Source organism: Mesoplodon densirostris, chromosome 1 (genome assembly GCF_025265405.1).
Source record: "Mesoplodon densirostris isolate mMesDen1 chromosome 1, mMesDen1 primary haplotype, whole genome shotgun sequence".
In the NCBI taxonomy this organism is placed as follows: Eukaryota; Metazoa; Chordata; class Mammalia; order Artiodactyla; family Ziphiidae; genus Mesoplodon; species Mesoplodon densirostris.
The window spans coordinates 51,532,325-51,555,891 of NC_082661.1; the positions used below are offsets into that span (position 1 = coordinate 51,532,325).

At 41.2% G+C, this 23,567-nt stretch overlaps 1 protein-coding gene and 1 non-coding gene across 3 annotated transcripts in view; one reads left to right on the top strand and one right to left on the bottom strand.

Annotated features, from left to right (window-relative positions):
• The first annotated feature begins 5,622 nt into the window (after window positions 1–5,622).
• WAPL (WAPL cohesin release factor) overlaps window positions 5,623–23,567 on the top strand; it is a 77,779-nt gene continuing 59,834 nt past the window's right edge. Inside the window, exons 1-3 of one of the 2 annotated variants that reach the window (XM_060103336.1) lie at window positions 5,788–5,995; window positions 6,656–6,856; window positions 8,666–9,186. In XM_060103336.1, coding sequence (XP_059959319.1) covers window positions 8,688–9,186 — 499 coding nt within the window. In that variant the 5' untranslated portion in view covers window positions 5,788–5,995; window positions 6,656–6,856; window positions 8,666–8,687. Of the gene's footprint in view, window positions 5,996–6,655; window positions 6,857–8,665; window positions 9,187–23,567 lie in introns of both variants that reach the window. The other variant, XM_060103346.1, reaches the window with a different exon arrangement.
• Window positions 17,965–18,069, bottom strand: LOC132501358 (U6 spliceosomal RNA). The gene has a single exon (XR_009534225.1). It is a non-coding gene; the product is annotated as a U6 spliceosomal RNA (small nuclear RNA).

Below are 23,567 nucleotides of genomic sequence, written 5' to 3' on the forward strand. Positions count from 1 at the left end.
CCTGGCTGGGCTTGCCTGTTTGGGGTCTGCTGGCTGTTGACTAGTATAGGATGTCCTCAGCTCTTTTCCGTGTAGCTTCTCATCCTCCAGCAGGCTAGCCCAGGCCTGTTCTCATGGTGGAGGCAGGGATCCAAGAGAGAATGTGGAAGCATTCAAGGTTTATGAAGGCTCAGGCTCAGAACCATTTATCACTTCTGCCACATTCTTTTGGCAGAAGCAAGTTACAAGGCCAGCCCAGATTCTGGGAGGAGTTGCAAAGACACATTGCAAGAGGTGTGTGTACAGGGAGGGATGGAAAATTCAGGCGATTTTGGCAATTCATCTCCCATATTACTTAAAAAGCTTTCAACACCATCAGGAAGTTATAACAATGCTAAACTCGTATGTGCCCAATAAAATATCCTAAAAATATGAAAACAGAAATAGAATTGTAGGGAGAAATTGACAAAATTCCTCTTACAGTGGGAGGTTTCAATACACCTTTTGCAATTATTGGTAGTTCAAGCACACACACAAACAGTAAGTAAAGATATGGAAGAGTTCAACATAATTTATGAGGTATTTAGTTCACAAATATTTTCAGCATGCTTTCTGTGTGTGAGGCACTATTCTAGGTGTGCTGGGCATATAGCAGTGAAAAGTCAACAATGCCTGTCCTCATAGAGTTTATATTCTAGTGGAAGGAAACAAACAGACAAGTTAATATGTAAAACAAACATGATGACCACTATGGTGAAAGACAAGAGGGAAAGGATATGGAGTGTGGGGATAGCAGGGTGAGGGGTTTGACTTAAATAGCATGGTCAGGGTAGACCCTACTGAGGAGACACTGGAGTGAAGACCTGAGAGGTGAGGGCTTGAGTCCTGTGCTTACCTCTAGGACCAGTGGAGGGAACAGCAGTACAAAGACCCTGAGGCAGTAGCTGGTTTGGCAGGTTCTAGTAGTAGACAGAGGCATGCTTGGCAAAGTGGGAAGGGATAGGAGTTGTCAGGGGCCAGATCATACAGGGCCTTATAGGCCATGGTAAGGATTTGGGATTTTAGTTCTGGTGATGAGAAGCCCCAGGAGGGTTTTTGTTGAGGGAGAGGGGTATCATAGAGCATTAGGGGTGAGGACCTTGGGGAGAAGAGGGCTATTTCCAGACAAGAGTCAGGTAGCCAGACCTTTAGAGATGACTGGGTACCAATCCTTGTCAGGCAGCCTGTCCCCAGGGAATTTCCCTTGCTGTGTCTTTCAATTACCTAGACAGCAGTTTATTCCCCAAAGGATGTCACTATCTACAGAGAACATGTTCCAGTTATCCCAGAAAACAAGGTAATTGGGACTGTAGTAATATTCATTGCCTCAATTCTCAGAATGAAAACCTATCCAAAGCAAGAACAAAAGGTAGCTCCAGAAAGCACTCCCTCCCACTTGGGAAAACCCAGTCATTAACTTATGGAGCCACAGTTTATGTGAAACTGTTGTCAGTTTCAAGTCACTTTCTTTTTATGAATAATCTGACATTAAAAAAGGAAAGAAATGGGGCCATTTATTCAACAAATATTTACTGAGCACCTACTATGTGCCACACACTCTTCTAAGTGCAAGGGATACAGCAGAAAACAAGACCGGCAAAGATCTCTAACCTCATATGGAAGATAAACATGCAAAATATGTGATATGTTGGATGAGAGATAAATGCTCTGAAGAAAAATAAGGGGGGGGGGAATAGTGAACATTTGAGAGTGGGTGTGTTACAACTTAAAATAGGCTAGTCAGGGGGACATTAGTTGAAAAAGTCCTATCAGCCCAATATTCCTCAGAACAGAGAGAAGGGTTGGGGAGTGTCAGAGGTATAAAGGCAGGGCGGGGCCCACATCTTGTAATACAACCACTACAATGTTAAGGGTATGATTTATAATTTTATTCCACATTCCATGAAAAGGAAAAATTTCCTCTAGCCGATGTGGTAATTTCTGACCTCTAGTTCTTGGAACTGAATTATATAAGTTGTAGTACATTTTACTACACATTATCAGAAAAAGACTGCATAGCTCTATTTAGCAACTCCAGTTCTGACAGTTCCCATGTCTGGGCTAAAACAAAGGCACAACAATGGCAGAATAGATTCTTCCATTAGTTTTCTTTGTGGGATTTTCTTTTTTCAGCTAGAGTCCATCTGAGTGGAACTCAAGGTAGTGGGGATGCTGTGCTCCTCTAGGCAGCATACAGGGACAGCCTGCAGCATCAAAGGGTACACGCTTGCCTCAGATCCTTTTCAGTTTCTGAAATACATAGGAAATTTAATGGAAAAAAATCAGACATCTGAGAGCTTTGCACAGACGCATTCTAGCAAAGAAAAAAGCACCTAGTGGGTGTGTATGTGCACAGATTCAAATGAAGTGAAGAGAACCAACCTAGGGGGTGGGAATGGGGAATGGGCGGGAGTATAAGCTGAGGGAACTAAGAAAACAAAAGCAATAAAATACAAAAAAAAAAAAAACCCAAAAAGCTGCTTGCCCATGTGTTATCCACACTGGAATCCAGTTCACTCACTGGTATGGAACTCTGGTATGGGCCATGGCAAGGGAATGGGGTGGAGCCTTCAGAGCACTTGTTAGCCTCAGTGGAACCAGGGAGGTAAAGGGTAAAGTGGTGGTACAGCTTGCAGATCCACAGTCTGAACTTCCTCTAGGAGGGTCCCTGGAGTGGGCAGGCTCTCCTGTCTTTAGTGTGGGACACATGAGGGTGGAGAGCCCTAGCACAGCTCTTTTCAGTATTCATACACCAAGCTTCCACAGACTTAACACACACACAGAATTTATTTTTCAAATCATGTACTGGATTCAAGAAGATCTGAAAGTAATAATGGGTCCTGAATGCTTAAGAAAAAGTTTGATTTCCTTATTAGTTACAACACCTCGAGCAAATGCCAACGTCTCCATTACCTCACTTGTAAAATAAGGATAACAGGTAAAGATGCAAATGAAGACTTCCTCAAGAGCCTGATATCATATCTGATGCATAGTAGGTTCTTAATGTTCTCCCCCATCCTAACAAAAAGAATTAGATTACTGTCAAATGCTATGGGTATACCTTAAAACAGTACTTGTTAACCTTTAACATGTGGACCAATCACCTGGGGGAATCCTGTTCAAGTGCAGATTCTGATTCAGGGGAGTTGGGGAGGAGACAAGGATTCTTGCATTACCCAACAAGCTTCCAGGTTCTGACTATGCTGGGGGTCACTCTTGGAGTAGCAAGAATTTAACATTAAGTTCCATTACTTAACACAACTACCACACAAAAAGCCCTCAAAAGGAGCTCCACGGACTAGCTATTTCTTTAAAAATTTTACTTTTCCACTTCAGCTTCATGCAGAGTCACTGACCCAGCTAAATGCCCAGCACCAGCCAGGCCAGGGCATAATGAGCTTTGTGAGGGCATCATTTGGTCCTGGAGGGTTCACAGCACCCTTTTACAGAAAGATCCTGCAACTGTCTCCCCACCACTTTCAGCTTTTTGACCTTAGCCTTTGCCTCTGATGATAATTACCCCTTAATTAGCACCCACCACCATGTCATCTAAATAATTATAGTAAGTGCAGCTTGCACCTCTGCTGGCAGTCTTCAAACAAACTGATAAAACAAGATCCTATGCCAATTTTTAAAAAGACAAAACTGACCCAAATAAAAGTCACATGCTGTGGAACACGCAGACTCATTACAACGTCCATTAGAATAAGCTACTTGAGTTGGTTTTGAAAAAAAAAAATTATATAGTGAAGCCCTAACCCCAATGTGAGGGCATTTGGAGGTAGGGCCTTTGGGAGGTTATTAGTTTATGAGGGTAGAACCACTATATGAAGAGACAAAAATGATCTCTCTCTACCATGTGAAGAAACAGCAAGAAGGCAGCCATCTGCAAGCCAGGAAGAGAGTCCTCACCAGGAAGAGAATCAACCTGCACCTTGATCTTGGACTTCCTAGCCTTCAGAATGTGAGAAATTTCTACTGTTTAAGCCAAAAGAAAAAAAGAAAAAAAAGTTGGTTTTGATACAATCAAGTATTGATATATTTGGGAAATTGTAAATGTCGGAATGTAAATTTTGCAAGCAGTTGTGCAAAGGTAAAACAATTCAGCCAGACTAAAATCCACTTTAAATTCCTGTTGGGAAGGGCTACAGGATGTCTGAACTATTTTTTCTGTTTGTAGTTGCTCGAATATATTGGAGGAGTTTGGTAACTTCCGGGTGCATTCAAAGCAAATTACCTTTTGTGGAGGAAGAGGCGGGCTTTTCAAATAACGCAATTAGTAGTTTTCTAATTTCCCAAGTGGATCTCCATTCACTGCCCACCTAACAGCAGTGCCATCCGAGCCCAAAGAATCATGTACATCTCTTAGGAGGAACCAATTGTGCTACTCTTAACGTGGTTTTCCCTCCGCAGCCTTAAAAACAAAAAAGGAAAACTAAAACTTTCCGAGTTTCTGAAGAGGTAATACATTGACACGGAAAAAACTTCGAACAGCACAAAATGGTGTATAAAGAAAAATAAATGATCTCCCATCATCTGCCACCTCCCTGTCCTCTCCAGAGGCAATCACTGGTTCATTAAATTTTTTATTATGGAAAATTTCAGATATATAGAGATATTGGAATGAGCCCGTGCATAACACAGCATCAGCAATGAAAAACACCCCATTGGCTTGTTTTATTCTCCTTCCATCAGTTTTTGTAGGAGTTATTTTAAAATAAATCCCAGACACCGGATCATTTTATCTGTCAAAACTTTTAGTATTTCGTCTTTTTTTTTTCCTTTCTCTCCTTCACATAACCACATTACTGTCAGCACACCCAACAAGGTTAACGATAATTCCTTAATACCATCGAATATTCTCAGGGGTCACTTTTAACGGGTTCGGGACGGACAGAGGGAGAAAGAACTACGAAGGTAAGGACCGAGGGGATACAGGTGGCACAATAAAGAGCCGAGCTGACATCGCTCCAGGGCGCGGCCGTGGATCGGTTGCCCAGCTCCCCGGGCCTCCCAGTTCCCGCTGTCATTAACTGCGCAGGGCCGGCACCGGCCAGGACGGGTCGAGGGCCGCACGGAGCCGCGAGCTCCCAGCCTCCCGTCTCCCAGGCGGCGACCCCAGCAGGCCCGGCGCAGCTGTACAACCCACCGTCCCCAGACACCGGCGAGTCCCGGGAGGGGAAACGATTGACACAGCTGCCTGCACTGCGCCCCCGGCCCTCCCCCGTGGCACCTGCGTCTCCCGGCAGGGCCAGCAGCTGGAACTTGCTCCGGAGCCCGGGCCGCCCGGGTCCGCCACAACCTCTCCTCCGGCTGCCAGCTCCCGCGCCGAGCTCTCAGCACCGCGACCTCGCGGGCTCGGACTACAACTCCCGTCGGGCCCCGCGGTCGGCCCAATGGCGGGCGCCGGAGCATGCGGGGCGCGGCGCCTGCGCGGCGGTTTGAGTAAGCAGCCGCGCGATTGGCTGCGGGGTCGGGCGGCCGCGCGGGGCCTGTGGGAAGCGGAGTGACGGAGCGAGCCGCTGTTGGAGGAAGGAGGTGGGGGCCGGGAGCGCAAATGGCGTTGAGATGGTTCAGGGCCCTGTTCAAACTCTAGCGCTGACCATTCACCGACGGAAGCGGCGGCGCAGGAGGCGGCGGCGGCCCATCGGGGGCACGTAGCGGGCTCTGGTACCAGCTCCGGCGGCGGCGGCGGCGGTGGCGGCGGCAGCCAGGGAGGCCTAGGCCCGGGCCCGGCCGGCGGCGCTCGAGGCGGGGAGGGAAGTTGCGGTGCCGCCGCTCCTCCCCCCCCCTCCACCGGGTTTCCTATTTACCGAGAGCGGAGTCGCGGGTTCTGACGGTGGCGGAGCCCTTTGCCTCTCTTCGCTCACCAGCCGGCCCCGTTCTCCCGCGCGGGGCTCCGGCGCCCGCCCGTGGGCCGTTGGGAGCGGGAGAGGCGGAGGCGGCCCGAGGCTAAAGCACTCGCCAGGCGCCGAGGGTAAGTGAGGTCTCGGGTGGCTGCCTAGGCCCGGAGCTTGCCGAGGGTCGGGGAGGCAGGGGTCCGGGAGGGGGTGATGGAAGTCTCTGTATTTCACCCACCCGGCCCCTGAGGAAGTTGGGCAGGGGAACGATCTGAAGAACTCTTTTCCCCTTTATTCTGAGTTCTTTCTGGGCTAAGGCTGATTTACTTCCCTCCCCAGGCGCGGTCAAGTGCGTTGGTTTCAGGGCGGAATTTTTTTGCCGTCTTTCCTCCGCCCCTGGCCGCCACTGAGGCCTTCCACTGCCCTGGGGATTCGGTGGCAGAAGCTTCCGGGGCGTCGGAAGCAACATCCCTTTCCTGGGAGGTGGGGGTGGGGAGGAGAAAAGTTGCGTGAGCTTCCAGCGGGGGGGGGCCGCCTCTCCCCGCCACCTCCTTGCGCACCGCCGCCCCCAGGTGAGGATTTCTGGGTGATGAGGTTTGGCTTTTCCGGCTTTCATTCCGTCGTGGAAGCCCCTAAGCCCTTGGAGATCTGAAAGACGCTGAATTTGGTTGGGGGTTAAGTGTGAGGACCTTTTATCCCAGCTTACTTCCCAGAAAATTCGACCTAGCTTTGGGCTGGGGCAAAGGCCCACCGACAGAAAAGACTTACTTGTGAATCATTCTTTCCTTTTTGGTTAGGGTAATCTTTGGAGTTTGAAGCCTGAGCAAGATAGCCTGTGTTCTTGAAGTATACTGAAAATATAATGTCACATACGTCTACACACTTGTTTTTGAATTTCTGTGTACTTTACACTCAAGGCTTGGATAATGCCATCACAATAGTTTGTCTAGTGACTTAAAAAAAAAAAAAGACGTGGAAAACTGTCAAGACAGTCAAAGGTAGGGGATACTGTATAATGAACTCCCATGTATTCATCTTTCAGATTCAACAGTTATTAACTCTAAACCAAATTTTTCTCATCTATGCACTTTCCATTCCACACTCCTTAAAGTTAGAGAATCACTGACATTATTGCATCAGTATTTCAGTATATATTTGTCAAAGACATGGGGTTTTAAAAAAAAACATAAGCATGATTTTCTTGTAACTTAAAATAATTCACTCCTTAATATCAAATATTCATCTGCAGACTTTCAAGTTGTAACAGTGAATGTTTTATGCTTCTCGGACCACTTTTGCCATGAGTTTTTCTGGTATGGGCCTAAAGTAGCCCAAGTCTAGATTTTTGGTTTGGCCTTTAGTCAGCATTTTTAGGTAATTACCGTGTTAGTGTATCCAAAACATTCCAGCTTTGTTGGTGTATGTGTAAATGTAGATCTGTAGATCAGGGCTTTACATCCGAGGAGGAATGAAAAGAAATGACTTATTTTGTGTTTCTTTTAGCTGCCAAATACACTTAGTTTTTTTTAGCTATTCTTAACAAGAAAGACAAGATTTTTTAGTGTAAATCTACAGTAGAAGGGGAAGTAGATTTCCCAAAGGAAAAAGTTTTGTGACATGTTAAAAGGTCTTCAAACAAATTACAAATTATTTTCTCTTAAAGCAGATGTGTATGATGACTAAATTAAGTATTATTTTGTCCAATTAGAATTGGCTTCTAACCAAAATATTAGAGGGGAAATTCCTTTACTGAATATATATATATATGCACACACACATATATCAAACTGAGTTTATTGGGATTCCCTATAAATTGGGAGAACTTAAGTTGATAAAGGGAAACAAACTACAGATTAAAACATAGGTCAAAATACCATTCTCATTGTTGTATTGTGTAAGAAATGGATAAGGATTGATAGTGTTTAAGAAGTACTTTAACTTGTTTTAAAAATGTTTGACTCTTGATTTACTGTCCTGAAATTTTTGTCCTAGTACTTAGTATGTAGATAAATCAGATGAATCAATTTATCCTATCTTCAAGCAAAGAGGAAAATAAAGTTACATGTTTCTATTGCTTCTTTTAATAATCCATGGACTAGTCATTGTAATATGCTGGAGTTCACTAGCTCCAGTAAATGAACACAGCACTATGGAGACAAGGAAGGTAGAAGAAATATGGTTTCTTGCACTAAGGGAGATGACCAAGTAAGGAATATTTTTCAAGTCATAGTTCATATTACATTAGGCCAAAAATCAGGTTTTTAAGGATGGTTTAAAAGCTGCAGGTTCTAATATGTGGGAAAATAGCACCATTCTTCTGACTTTTTCCCCCTTATATGAGTAAGTGCTCTGAAATTTCAAAGAACTATATTTAGTCAATTATTTGACATCTCTAAAATCCTGAAAAAAATTAACATTTTGTGCTTAAGATTTTATATTAAGGGTAATTAGCCTCTTCAGATTATTTTTTATGGTAAAAGTGATATGAGAATAATAAGTAGATTAATTTGAAACTTTTAAAGAAATCAGTGTTCCACTATAAGTTGGTTTTGTGCATGCTGTCTTATAAGTTGGTTAGTTGTTGGCTTTCTTATTCTGAAGGTAGCATATGAATATGTACTCGTAAAAAAGATTAACAGAAGTATGTAGAGTAAAAAATGAGCCCTCTCTTTATACTCCCTCCCCTTATTTATTTAACTGTTTTTAAAGATTTGTACCTTGAATGTGGAAAAGCCATATGGGGAGAAAAGCCATATTTACTTGTTAAATATTGGGTGATTATATATTTTCTTACTTTTTTTTCACAGAGAATATGAAACAGGTGTCAAAATGACATCCAGATTTGGGAAAACATACAGTAGGAAAGGAGGAAATGGCAGTTCAAAGTTTGATGAAGTCTTTTCCAACAAACGGACCACCCTTAGCACAAAGTGGGGAGAGACCACATTTATGGCTAAATTAGGACAGAAGAGGCCTAATTTCAAACCGGATATCCAAGAAATTCCGAAGAAACCTAAGATGGAAGAAGAAGACACTGGAGATCCTTTTGGATTTGACAGTGATGATGAGTCTCTACCAGTTTCTTCAAAGAATTTAGCCCAGGGTAAAGGTTCCTCTTATTCAGAATCTAGTGAAGCTGCTCAGCTGGAAGACGTCACTTCTGTACTTGAAACTAATAGCAAAATTAGTCATGTGATGGGTGAAGACAGTGTTGTATCTGATAAATGCTTACGTTTGGAGGATACTTTGCTTGGGAAAGAAAAGAGCACAAACCGTGTCTTAGACGATGATGCAAGCAGAAGGAGCTGTGCTAAATTAATTACTTCAGGTAAGTTTTGATTTTCTTTATTCTGAGCCAGGAGAGCTTTGTGTAAGCCATTTAGTTAAATGATTTTGATTTAGATTCTGAAATATTACACCTCTTGGGGTTTTTTTCTGCATTAATAATTAATGGGGACCAAAGATAATTTTGTAGAAGAGATTTAAGAAATTAAAGAAACCAATTAGGAGTTGCAATTTTACTTAAGCAACTTGGAAATTAATGTTTCCAGACTGTATTCACGGTACATTTTGGGAGTGATCTTTCATTAATCTTTAACTCCAATTGCAGTAAGAAACATCTCTTTTTGTTGTGTTGGGATTGCACAGCATCTCATTTCTATTACTGTGGAGAATTTGGGTGGTTACTGATAATGAAACTGAGATGAGCATTTACAATGAGGATTAAGTTTAGGAGTGTTAGACTTTCTTCCAAAACTAAGAAGATTATGGAAGTATGGAGTGGAAACAAAGAATTGAGCAGGGCTTCCCTGGTGGTGCAGTGGTTAAGAGTCCGCCTGCCGATGTAGGGGACGCGGGTTCGTGCCCCTGTCCGGGAGGATCCCACGTGCCGCGGAGTGGCTGGGCCCGTGAGCCATGGCCGCTGAGCCTGCGCGTCCGGAGCCTGTGCTCCGTGGCGGGAGAAGCCACAACAGTTGAGAGGCCCACGTATTGCAAAAAAAAAAAAAAAAAAAAAAAAAAGCAAATTGAAATTAGTTTGGAGTCTGGTGTCAGTAGCAACTTGTATTAATAGATTTTCATCCACAAAACCAGTTGTATTTTTAAAATGTTAATTTGTAAACCTGGCATCTAGTGTTTATTCTTAAAACAATGTATTTTTATCAGTTGTACCCCCTAACTCGTTTTTGTAAAGGATTTAAGACTTACAATAATAAATGATAAAATGCAATTAACTAAAAGACTGAAGAGCTTAGATTGGAGATGGCAAGGGAGACAGCCTGCGTGCCTTATCAGCAGTAGGATAAGGATCGCACTGTGGTCTAAAACAAACCTTAGTTCTTGACTTCCTGGCAAAATTTAGTAATAATAAAAGGTTACATAGGGACTTCCCTGGCAGTCCAGTGGTTAAGACTCCGTGCTTCCATTGCAGGGGCCTCGGGTTCGATCACTGGTCAGGGAACTAAAATCCCGCATGCTATGCGGCCTTAAAAAAAAAAAAAAAGTTACAGAGAGCTCATATTTTTAAAGGAGGTAAAAGACAAAACTTTCCTATTTCTGAATTCTGGAGAGGAATTTGTCCTTTGGGGGCTTACTATAAGGCACCTCAAATTCTTTGCCTTGCATAGTTTTACAAAAAATCCTGAACATTTTCCACTCTTTTTCTCACCCTTGGATGAGAGGGTGAGCCAGCTGTTACTGTCATTCCCGTGGTCCTCCTGGTTAATTCTGATTTGGCTCTTCTTAGCCTACATTTCTCTTGAAGCATTGTTCATAAATTAAGGTTAGGTTAACTTTTCATTAGAAAACAGAGCATAAAAGCTGTTTTCCAGATCAGCTCCTAAAAATGTATTCTAATCATAGAACCATTGAGCCAAAATGAACTTTAATTCAGCTTTCCTTGTTTTATAGATGAGACTCAAGAAGTAACAGTCCAAGTTTGGGTAGTGACAGAATTGGAATGAGATTCATTTATAGATTTTTTTTCGAAACGCGCACCTACTCTGTGTCCTCCACCATGCCAGGCTCTGGGAATGCTGTTCCAGTCAGTTATCCAGTGTTCTAGTCCTCAGTATGGGACAGATAGGCTGGAGGAGGGAAGATGAGGCTGGGAAAGTGGTGAAACTGGTCAAGGTGCGCAGACAAAAGCTTCCCCAAGTGCTGTCTTTGTCGGGGATGGGGCATCACTGGCAGGCAGAGGGTATCATCAATAGGATAAATGTTTAGGTACAGGGGGAACAGGAACTTGGAAGTGAAATATTCATAGGTAGCAATTGCTTATATAGTTTTGCTCATGTTACATCTATATATATCCAGAGTGCCATTTGAAGTTGTTCACTGGGAACTGGAAACATAATTTTCTGTAGAAATGAGGTATTAGCTTCCCAGTATAATGTAGCTAAATTGTAGTTCTGTTGCTGATACTGTGGACTGACTGGGAATCCAAACTCCATTATAATGGGTTTGTGAGGGGAAAATATATACTAATATAGAGAAAATAGATGTTCAAGAACATCTTGTTCCTCTTCCTTCTTTCTTCACAAGGCACCCTTAGTAGGAAGGGAATGGTGTAGCACTGTAAATATTTCTTACTTTCTCCTCTCCCTCGCCCATCCAGAGCTGCAGCAACCCTGGTAGCTTGCTGTAGGATAAGAAGGGAACTTTGAAGGAGTGCTTTTAATTCTCATGGTCTTATAATCCAGGTCTCCCTAAGATGTAAAAGTTATTGTTCTTATAAACCCTTTATAAGTTCATGTTTATAAGTTGGTTATAGTTCTGAGAATACTTCTAGACATTATCAGCTTCCTTTTTTGCCCGTCTTCTCTAAAATTTGGGCATTTCTCTGTGCCTAGACTTTTCTTGCATTATGTCTGTCAGATTGTCATTGCCTTTGCTATCATTCAGAAAACCTTCTGATTTTAGTTGAAGTTTAGAAATTCAAACCTAAGGTTTTGATAGAAGGAGTCTCTGTAAATCTAGAGTGGTTCCTAAACCTTTTTTGAATTAGAGATATTTTGAGAATGATAAAATTTTGGACTTCAGATAAAAGTGCTGTACACCTATTTTGGTCTCAGAAATTCTTTGCAGGTCATGTACAGGAAATTTTATGATTATTCTGTTCAAAGTGCACAAGTCAGTTTCTTTGGTATCCTTCCAGAGGAATGTTCCTGCTCATTCATACCATTTTTGCTGCAGAATTAAATCACATCAGTGAAAAGGACTTATCCAAGCTCAGACTTATTATATCATATCTTCTGGCATTAAGTTTTAAAGTAGATCTCTTTATGGGGGAGTATGTGGTTAATTTTTCGGTGCTATTAAAATTCTTTGTTTTAAATATTTCATATCAGATAGTGCTTTTTAAGATTGTGGCTTATTTGAAGAGGAAACCCAGAATGAGGTCATGGTAAAATATGATGGTTGCTGTTTTCCAAGTAGGTGCTTGGTGGGTAAGGGAACCAGAAGCAAGATTACAAACTGAATGAGAACTGCAGGGAAGGACTGAGTTGCTAAAACATCCTAACCTTGATTTAAGAAAAAAAACTTTTTAAGTGTGGAACTTTCAGACACACAAAAATAGAATGTTAAAAAGAATGTCATGTACCTGTTTCCTGGCTTCAACAGTTGTCAGTATATGGCAAATCTTGTTCCATCTATTGTACGCACTACTCTCTCTGCCTCCTGGATTTCTTTTTTTAAATTTATTTTATTTTATTTATTTATTTTTGGCTACGTTGGGTCTTTGTTGCTGAGCACAGGCTTTCTCTAGTTGGGTGAGCGGGGGCTACTCTTCATTGCGGTGCGTGGGCTTCTCATTGCGGTGGCTTCTCTTGTTGTGGAGCACGGGCTCTAGGTGCAAGGGCTCAGTAGTTGTGGCGCATGGGCTTATTTGCTCCGCGGCATGTGGGATCTTCCCAGACAAGGGCTCCAACCTGTGTACCCTGCATTGGCAGGCAGATTCTTAGCCACTGTGCCACTAGGGAAGTCCCTCTCCTGGATTATTTTAAAGCAGCTTCAGGATTTGTTATTTTATCTGTAGATACTTTAGTTGCAGTGATCATTAAAGCCAGTGAATCCTCAAACAAGTGTGACACTTAAAAATGACTTTTAGCAGGGCCTAAAACTTTGACCTTTTGAGAGATCTTGGAGTATTCTTATGAAGTTTGGAATCCAGGGCTATGTGCATTAGGGGTAAAAGAAAGCTTCTCTTGCCTTTTATATGCAGCTACTTCTATTTTCCATCTTTGTGCTTTCTGCTACAGGTTTTTAATCTGGGCTCCAGAATAAAGTGTGTAAAGACTTGTATTTCTATTTGGCACACTTTCCTTTCTAGCCAGCTGGGATTCAGTCTACATATCCTGCCAAATATTGAGATAACTATGGCATAGGCTCTTAATTTGCATGACTGTCTTTGTAGCCAATAAAATTTTTTCCATTTGCTTAAAGCTGTACTGAGTATTTGTATAAGTTAGAGGGCTGTTATTGTCAGGAAATTAGCAACTTTGATTTAGAACTGAAGATGGTTTTTAGAAAGGGAAGTGAATTGTTCTAGTCCTGAAAGCTTAAAGTAGGCCAGAAACTTGTGACCTGAGAGGAGATTGTCATCTACTCATTGGATAAAGTACAGGTGATTAATAAGGATTACTAAAGAATTCTGCAAGTACAGCATCAGCAAGAGTTATCTGCCTTCATTTAGATATTGAATGTATTTGTCATATAGAATATACTTGTCGTACCTGAAATCAGCTTCTTTTAAGAGAAGAGGATAAGGGACTTCCCTGGTGGTCCAGTGGTTAAGACTCTGCACTTCCACTGCAGGGGGCACGGGTTCGATCCCTGGTTGGGAAACTAAGCTCCTGCAAGTTGCAAAGCTGGCCAAAAAAAGAAAAAAAAAAAAAAAAAAAGAGAGCAGAGGAGAAGATGCCTGTTGTTACTTTGTGCTGAGACCTTTATATGTCAGTTGCTCTTTAATCACAACTATTTAAGGCAGGCTTTATTCCCATTTTAGAGGGGGTAAAGCATAGTTCAGAGAAGTTGAATATCTTGAACTATTAAGTGGAGGATCTGAGAAACGTCCAAAGTGTTCTTTTCGTACAGTGCTGCTGTATTCTGATGTGAGTGAACTTAATTTTATCATATTTAAAGCTTTATATTTAAAATAACAGACTGTCACTATACAATGAGTTTTCTCTTGATGTTGGAAATAACTTTGACAACAAATTACGGATTATCTCTTGCCTCTGTTTAAGTAATTTTCTTTTTAATAAGAATAGAGGCCAAACTACCTATAATACTGAAGAAAGCTGACCTTATTTTTATAGTTAATAGGTATCTTCTGTTTGTTAATTTTTTGTTCTGTATGGAAATTTAACAATATGCAAATTCTGAGAGACACTGTAATTTCAAGTAAATACATTTTGTTTTAAAGTAGAGCTTTAGTTTCTTGTAAAGGAGTTTCTTTGTGAAAGGAGGTTCATTCTCAGGATTTGAGCAGTAACACAAGTGCAGGTAATCACTAATAAGTTTCTTCTCAGATCCAGGTTGAATACCAGCCATGAGCTGGTACAAGAAAACTGTAAGCATGGTCTCTGTCCTCTAGGGTTGGAACTGTTGACTTCTGCTGGTTATGATAAATAAGTATTTCTAAAACAATGGCAACACATTTTTGTAATGCTTGTTGTTTTTCAGAGCATTTTCAACATGTATTCCATATTCTTAGAATTTAGAACAAGATGATGCACCGTATATTTTTATGGTTCAGCCCCTGACTCTTTAGGAAATAGTCCTCAACTTTTCCAGACCTCTGGTGGTAGAGGAGGATGAATTTTTCATAAGTAGTTGTGGGGATGCCTTCCTTCCAACCATCCAGCTATAATTTCAGTGTCTTCTGTATGCCGGGTGTTGGGTGTATGTCCATGAACAAGATCTTGCTCTTTCACATTCTAGTGGGCAAGATGGATTGAATAAGGAATAAGACAGATTGAATAAAGACAAACATTTTCTGCAGAAAATGACAGAAAAATATAGGATGCTGTGAAATATAGGCTAATTTACTTGGTCTGAGTGAGGCCTGGGGGCAAGACTGACATTTGACTTGAGACCTGCTTGTGCACTGGGAAAGGATAAAAGTGAACCTGCTTGGTGATGTGGGCTATAAGGAAGGAGACATCAAGAATGAATCCCAGGTATCTAATGTGAGCAACTGAGTACGTTGTAGTGTCATTCATTGAGATAAGGGGACCTTTATGAGGGGAAGTTCGTGAGTTCAGTTTTGGATACATTGAGTTTAAGTTATTTGTGAGATACGTTCAAGAGGCAGCAGGATCTGCTAGTATGGAACTTAGATAAGAAGTCTTGGTTAACGGTGATAAATTTGTGACTCAGCATATAAATGTTATTTGAAAGTACAGGATTCGAAGTCGTTACAGAGAATGTAAGGAAAAGTACTGAACTGTGAAGAACTTGCAATACTTAATGGATGGAGAGAAGAGGAAGAAAAACTAGATAAGGAAATTGAGTAGGAGAAGCTAGAGTACCTGAAGGAAAATCATGTGAGTGTTATTTTATAGAACCCAACAGAAAAGTGTTTCATGAAGGATCTACTGAATTGGAATTCCTGCTGTAAAATCAGTGAAAATGAGGACTGCAAAGCAGGCATTGGATTTTACTGCTTGGATAGAAGTGGTCTGAGCAGTGAGTACACAGCTAGGAAATGGGGTTGGCAAGTGTACACAACTTGTTAAAGATGTTTGAAGGAGAGAAGAAAAGGGGCAGCTAGAGATAAATGAGGGGTTCTGGAAGGTTTGATTACACAAGGGAGCCTTGAAGCATAGGATCCAAAACCCAGGAGGAGAGTGGTCTTAGGAGAAGGGATGCTGCATTTCTTGGCTAGGAGGAAAGGTGGGTGAAAATGTGAGTTTAATGGGAAGATGGAAGATAAGGTAGTTTATGAACAAAAGCTTCTTTTTTTTTCTTTCTTTCCGTAAAGTGGCAAAAGAAGTCATCTCTGTAAGGGAGAAAGAAAAAAGGATGGGTATGTGGTGGTTGGAGGGGAGGAGCAAAGGGTTCACATAGATGTTGCAGAAAGTGGAAAAGGAGGGAGCTATCTAGGGAGAAAGTAGAATTTCTGAACATTATTGATGCCTTAGTTGAAGTTTGTATCACTGAAAACTCATGGTTGCTGATCTCCCCATTGAGTATGTGTTTCCCCCTCATCTTCAGTAGGCCCTATTAGCCAGAACCTACACAAAATACAGAATATTGGATAGAATAATGAGAATTACCCTGGACTGGCATTTTGTCTGAGTAGATATGGAATGAACAGATAGAGAAGAAAGAATTTAGGTTATCAACCAGAGAGCGACTGAAATGATGGACTGTGCAGTTTAAAGTTTACTAACTGGACAGGGTGGGTGGGTAGGAGAAAGAGAAGAGAGGTCAGTATACTGAGAGTCTTATTAAGTAAAAGTCAAGAATAGGATTACTGGAACAAGCAAGTTGGATAGTTGGTAGTGACTAAAATGTGGGTTATCTGATTTTTTAATATTTGAAAGTTGAAGCATTTTAGGACATGACAAGTTCCTGGATGAAACTGTGAACTGGTGGCTCAGATGGAATGTAGAAGACTGTTGATGGGAGAAGATTAAGGAACTGGGAGGTCAGGGGGTTGGAATTTGGTGGAATTCAGGATGATGGCGAAAGTGGCAGGGAGGGGTAGATTATAAATCTTCGTGTAAAATCCTTTAATGAAGAATAAGGTTGTTAGATGACAGATATGAGGAATATTAGAGGGTAACTAGGTGACACAAGCCTCAAAGGAATGGGCTTTTATAAGAGTGGGGAGTAGTAATAGTTTTATAAAGGGCAAGCCATCCTTCTCTGAGATACTAGAGGGCACTGCAGGAGAAGTAGCGTCCTTAGTCAGGTTTCAGTTAGGGCAAAGAAGTGATAGAGGGCATGACCCCCAGGTGTGTGTGAGTTTGCTGGTCACTGAGGCCTGAATACTCTGGACTTAAAAGGTACGGGGAGGTGGGGGTAGTGGGTTGTTGGATTAGGAGATGGGAAAGAAGTACAGGTACATTTTGAGTGTTAGAGTACAGGAGGAGGTAGATGACAAGATGTGTTTGCCTTCTCATATATTTTTTAAGTTTTCATCTTGATTTATCAGTCAAGGTCGCACTTGGAAACATGGCATGCCCCAGTTAGCCTCAAACCAGGAGGGTTTTAGGCTATTTACAAAGGTGTGGGAGGAATGTTAGGGAAAGCCTAGCCTGGGTTAGCTGCAGTGAAGCTATTATCACCCAGTTTCACAGGGGCAAGGGATTAATTGAGCCGTTTAGAGGCCACCTTAAGAAAAGCAGTATCCTTCTTTTGAAGGGACCTCATAAAGAGGGTGCTTGAGGATAAAGTATTTGAACCTAACTCCGCTCCTTCCCTCCTCTGTCCTGAGGCTCCTCATAGATGGAACCCGATGGAAGCCTGAGGGTAAGGAAACTTTGTTACAGGTCAGCCTACCGGGGCTGAGATCAGGGTGGAGAGTAGATCTGGAAGGGCAAGTAGAAGATAACTGGTGCAGTATCTAAAAAAAAAAAAAAAAAACTGTGGAAATGTACACAATTAGGTAATCATTATCAAGATAGAGACTACTTCCCTCTTGTCAAAAGCTCTTTCATGCTCCTTTATGGTGGGTCCCTTCTCCCACCACCAACGCTGGCATCTACTGATCTGTTTTCTGTCCCTGCAGCCTTGTTTTTTTCCAAAATTTCATATACCTGAGGTCTAGAGTATGTAGCAGTTTCAATCTGGCTTTTTTCATTTAGCATAATGCTTTTAAGAGTATTCCACATTGTTGCATGTATCCGGTTTTTTTTTTAACATCTTTATTGGAGTATAATTGCTTTACAATGGTGTGTTAGTTTCTGCTTTATAACAAAGTGAATCAGTTATACATATGTCCCCTGATCTCTTCCCTGTTGCATCTCCCTCCCTCCCACCCTCCCTATCCCACCCCTCTAGGTGGTCACAAAGCACCGAGCTGAGCTCCCTGTGTTATGCGGCTGCTTCCCACTAGCTATCTATTTTAGATTGGTAGCGTATACATGTCCATGCCAAAAATATGGAATGCTTCACGAATTTGTGTCATCCTTGTGCAGGGGCCATGCTAATCTTCTGTGTATCATTCCAATTTTAGTATATGTGCTGTCAAAGCGAGCACTGTATCAGTATTTTTATTGTTGACTAGTATTCCATTGTACGCACCACCATCCATTCACTAGTTGAAGGACATTTGGGTTTTCAGTTTTTGGCAATTATGAATGAAGTTGCTTACAATTCCATTTGGGTTTTTGTGTAGAGATATGTCCACATTCCTCTTGGGGCAAGTACCTAGGTGTGGATTGCTGGTCACGAAAATACTGAAATGCTTGCAAAGGATATACATTTTCTGTAAAATAATGTAATTTCCTGTAAGTATTGGCATTTTAAAATAAAACTGACATGCAATAGGTATCATAGTGATTTCTTTAACTTTTTTATTGTAAAATAAAACACAGCTACAGAAAATCACACAATATAATAAAATATCTAGAAATACATGTTTTGCTTAGTGAATTATTATAAGAGCAACACTGTTGTAACCACCACCCACATCAAGGAACAGAAGAGTGCCAGCCACTCCAGAAGCTCTTCCTTGTGTCCCCTCCTTCACCTCAAAGTAATTGCTATCCTGTCTTTTATTGTAATCACCTTCTTGCTTACAAATACATATTTGCTGTTCACTTTCATACATTTAAAAAAAAAAAAAGAACAAGTTTTTCTTTAACAGCCAGAAGATTTACAGCACCCTTTATCCTTTTTGAAATTGTATTTCTATCCCACTTCCCCTTTAGAATTTGATCCTAATGAATATGTCTTTTTTTTTTTGGCTGCTTTGGGTCTTTGTTGCTGCACACGGGCTTTCTCTAGTTGCGGTGAGCGGGGGCTACTCTTCGTTGCGGTGCACAGGCTTCTCATTGCAGTGGCTTCTCTTGTTGCAGCATGCGGGCCCTAGGGTGCACGGGCTTCAGTAGTTGTGGTATGTGGGCTCAGTGGTTGTGGCCGTGGGCTGTAGAGTGCAGGCTCAGTAGTTGTGGCGCACAGGCTTAGTTGCTCTGTGGCATGTGGGATCTTCCCGGACCAGGGCTCGAAGCCGTGTCCCCTGCATCGGCAGGCGGACTCTCAACCACTGCACCACCAGGGAAGCCCCCTGAATATGTCTTTTAACGGTCATCTTTTCATAATTCTTTGTACAAAAATATGTGTATAAATTTAAATGTGAACTTTTAAGAATTTTCTGTGATTCTGATGCTTTAAGTATTTAAAAATTCTTCTAGATTAAGTTATTACCACAATTATTAGTGTATAATTGATCAAATGTGATTGCTGTGAGTCTTAAAGGCAAAGTTTATTGGAAATACACCTCTTAATGATATGCGTGGCGCCTTTTTTCAATTAGCTCATGTATATGTGGATGAATACTATTGCTAGAATTACGAAGTCTTTGGCATCAACCTATTCCTATTTTTTAATACGTGTAAATATTGAGATACCATATAGACAAAAATAAGAATGGAGAGAGTTTTGCTATGGTAGTTTCTATTTGGAAAACAATAATTGGAACCACCTGACATGCAAAGGATTTGTTGCCAAGACATTAGAGTTACTCAGTTATTAAGCACAGAAGCTAATAATGTATCACATTATTTCTTAATAGGTCATGCCAGAGTAGGAGCAGTGTATCATAGATTAGGGGTAGGTGAGGGATATGCCATTATTTGTAACGTGGGAGAAGAATGATTAATCCCAGATGGGTTGGTAGATCAGTTTTTGGACCAGAGTACATGAGGAAGATGGGGGTTTAGAAACGAATGTCCCTAAAACTTAATTATGCCTGTATATGTTTTGGAAGGTCTTTGTGTAACTCCAGGGGTCTGTGTATCTAGTTTGAAGAGTTAATTGTCAGGGTGGCCTACTGTTTGAGGATTGGCTTGGGTATGTGGGTGTGGTTCCCTGTTCTTCTGCAAGGGTGGGCAGAGTTAGGCAGCTTGAGCAGGAGGCCACAGGAGCAGACAAGCTTCTTGGTGTGTGGGTGGGCAATGGCAGTGGGCAGTAAGGCTCTCCATGGGCTGTTGTTGATGGGGACTGAGGGGAAGTTGAGTTGACTTGGACTGCTTTGTGTAGTGGGCCCAGCTGAATGCTGCTTTTGAAGTTTTTTTGGCTGTGCTGTGCAGCATGCAGGATGTTAAGTTCCCTGACTAGGCATCGAACCCATGCCTCCAGTGGTGGAAGTGCAGATTCTTAACCACTGGACCACCAGGGAAGTCCCTGAAGTTGTTTTATATTTACTGTTTTATCTTTAAAATTACATGTGGGCTTTGTGTTTGATAGGTATGCTTTATAAAATATAAAACATTTTAAATTACCACTTGAAATGCTTAACTTCTTAAGTACTTTTTACCTTCCAAATCTTTGAGTAAAACTGATCCACTGAGGATGATGTGCCATGTTTTTCCTGTGAGTTTTTAAGTGCCCTTGATAGATAGCCACATACCTTCATTGACAGTGAAAAATCAGTTCCTTTTCACAGAGGCAAGTGCTGTTAACAATTTCTTACATAGACTTTCATAATCTTTAATATGCACAGCATGTAAATCTGTGTATCCTTAAAAACAAACACATAAATGGGAGCATGATATATATCTGTGTATACTGTGTGTGTATAGTGTATTGTGCCTTAAAAAACACAGAAAAATCTTTAAGATGTACACATCAGTATTTATAAATCTACCTTGTTCTTTTTTAGCAGCTTCATGGTTTTCCATTATATGGATGTACCATACTTTAGTCTCTTAGGGGTAGTTTGGCTGTTTCTAGTCATTTGCTATTACAAATAAATGCTACTTGGAACATCATTCTACTTATGTTTTTGAGAGTCATGTTGTCAGTATAGTGGCAGAAGATGTTTCTAGAAGTTGAAACATCTAGAATTGAAAGAGCATGTACATTTAACTATTCAATTGGTATTGCCAAATTTCCCACTAACAGTGTGGCTTTTTTTTTCTAGCATATCATTCTGTCTGACTTTGGACTTTGTCTAGCTGAAAGTAGAAAAAAAATGTTTTGTTTATTTTGGGGGTTTAATTTTTTCTGCTTTAGAATATATACATCTTTATGTTTTAAAGTTTTAAATTAAAAAAATCTATCTGCACATGGTACAAAATGATAGTGGTTAAAGGCTTCCCAGCCCCTTTCTCCAGTTGTCCCAGCTCTTCTTGGAGTGATCGACCATTCATAATTTTGTTACCCTTTCTGACATATGCTGTGCACCTACAAGCAATACAAACAGTTACATATATGTGTGTGTATTTAGATCTACAAAATGATAACGTGCTGTTTTGTACCTTTTTCACTTAATATATCTTGGGAATAATTCTATGTCAGTATATGAAACTTCTTTCTGGCCTCCCTCCCTTTTTTATTTAAAAATACTGCTGCATGGTGTGTCAATTTCCCTATGTTTCGTAATTTCTTAACTAATTCCTTGTAGATATCAGACCTTTGGGTTGCTTCCAGTGTTTTTGTTTTCTTTAAAAAGTTGCTTTATTTTTCAGACAATAAACACCACTTAACTATGTGACTGTCAACTGTCTACTAACTGAAATCTACCGTCCCTCATCTGCAGAATGGGATACAGCTTCACATTTCCTTATCTGAAACCTTTGGGGCCAGATTTGTCTTGAAATTGGGATTATTTTGGAATTTAGAAAGTGTATGTATTTTACATTAACACCCGTCAGGGGCTAGGCAGCACTCTAATCAAGACAGCTGTTTCTTCAGAAAAGAAAATACTATCAGTAGCCTCACTTAGGTGAGGTCAGGTTTTGCTTCAAAATGCATTATGAGAAAACTTTGTTTTCAGAGCTTTTTAGATGTTAGAATTGTGGATAAAGGCTCGTGAACTTGTAATAGTACCTACATCAGATGGTTGCTAAGAGATCAAATGAATTAATAGATGGAAAGTATTTAGGACAGTAGTGGGCACATATTGAGGGCTTAGTAAGTATATAGTTCAATTGTTTTACTTTATTTTTCCAGCTTTATTGAAGTATAATTATTATATAACATTGTGTACTCTGATTTTTAATTGTGAATGAAATTGAGTGTCTTTTCATAAGTTATTAATTCATTCTATTTCTTTTTCTATTGATTGCTTTTATGTGTCTCTACCTGCTTTTTCTGCTGGGACGTTCATTAGACTTATCGATGTGTAAGAATTCTTAGTATATATATTTTTTTCATAGAAATCTTTTAAATTAATTAATTAGTTTATTTTTCTCTGCGCTGGGTCATCATTGCTGCGCCCGGGCTTTCTCTAGTTGCGGCGAGAGGGGGCTACTCTTCATTGTGGTGCGTGGGCTTCTCATTGCGGTGACTTCTCTTGTTGCGGAGCACAGGCTCTAGGCATGCGGGCTTCAGTAGTTGTGGCACGCAGGCTTCAGTAGTTGTGGCACGCAGGCTCAGTAGTTGTGGCTCGCGGGCTCTAGAGCGCAGGCTCAGTAGTTGTGGTGCACGGGATTAGTTGCCCTGCAGCATGTGGGATCTTCCCGGACCAGGGCTCGAACCCTTGTCCCCTGCACTGGCAGGTGGATTCTTAATCACTGTGCCACCAGGGAAGCCCTGAATTCTTAGTATATTAAGGAAATCAGCCTTTTGCGTTTCCTTCATGACTGATGATCATTTTTCATGTACTTATTTGGTAACAGTATAGTTTCTTTGGTGACGTCTGCTCACATTTTTTTGCTCAGTTTTAATTGGGTTGTTTATTTTCTCACTGAATTTTGAGAGTTCTTTATTCTGGGTACAAGTATTGTGTCAGACATATTTATTGCAGACATTTTCTCTGACTCCGTGGCTTGTCTTTGCATTGTCTTAACAGTGTTTTTTTGCAGAGCAGAAGTTACTGGTTTTGATGAAGTCCCATTTTATCAAATACTTCTTTTATGACAAGGGAGTACACTCTCCTCCCTAGGCATCCCCTTCATTGGACAGGTCTAGTTGATTTGTTAAAGAAAATATTTATTTATTTATTTATTTATTTTTATTTATATTTATTTATTTATTTAGCTGCACCGGGTCTTAGTTGTGGCACACAGGATCTACATTACAGCGTGTGGGATCTTTAGTTGCAGCATGCAGGATCTTTTAGTTGCGGCCTGTGGGCTCTTAGTTGAGGCATGCGGGATCTAGTTCCTTGACCAAGGATTGAACCCCGTCCTCCTGCGTTGGGAGCGCAGAGTCTTAACCACTGGACCACCAGGGAAGTCCCTCTAATTGACCTTTAATGCTCATCAGTCCTTTTAGTTTCTATGAATTTGAATGATTTCTACACATTGAATAAGTTTGTTCTCTCTTTGCATGACAGCCACTCAGATTAGAGGCAGCTTGCCATGTAATGGTGGCACATCCCCCCGCCCCACACACACACACAAATTAAACTTTTCTCGGTACCTCACCTGTATTTCATGGGTCATGGTCTCCAAAGCCACTTCTCTATCATCTGTACAGTCGCCTTAGAAGTCAAAGGTTTTTGTTTAAATTTAGTATTTAGCACATCAGATGATACTCATTGCAATTTGCCCAACACATTAGATTTTAACCTCTTCATCTCATCTAGAC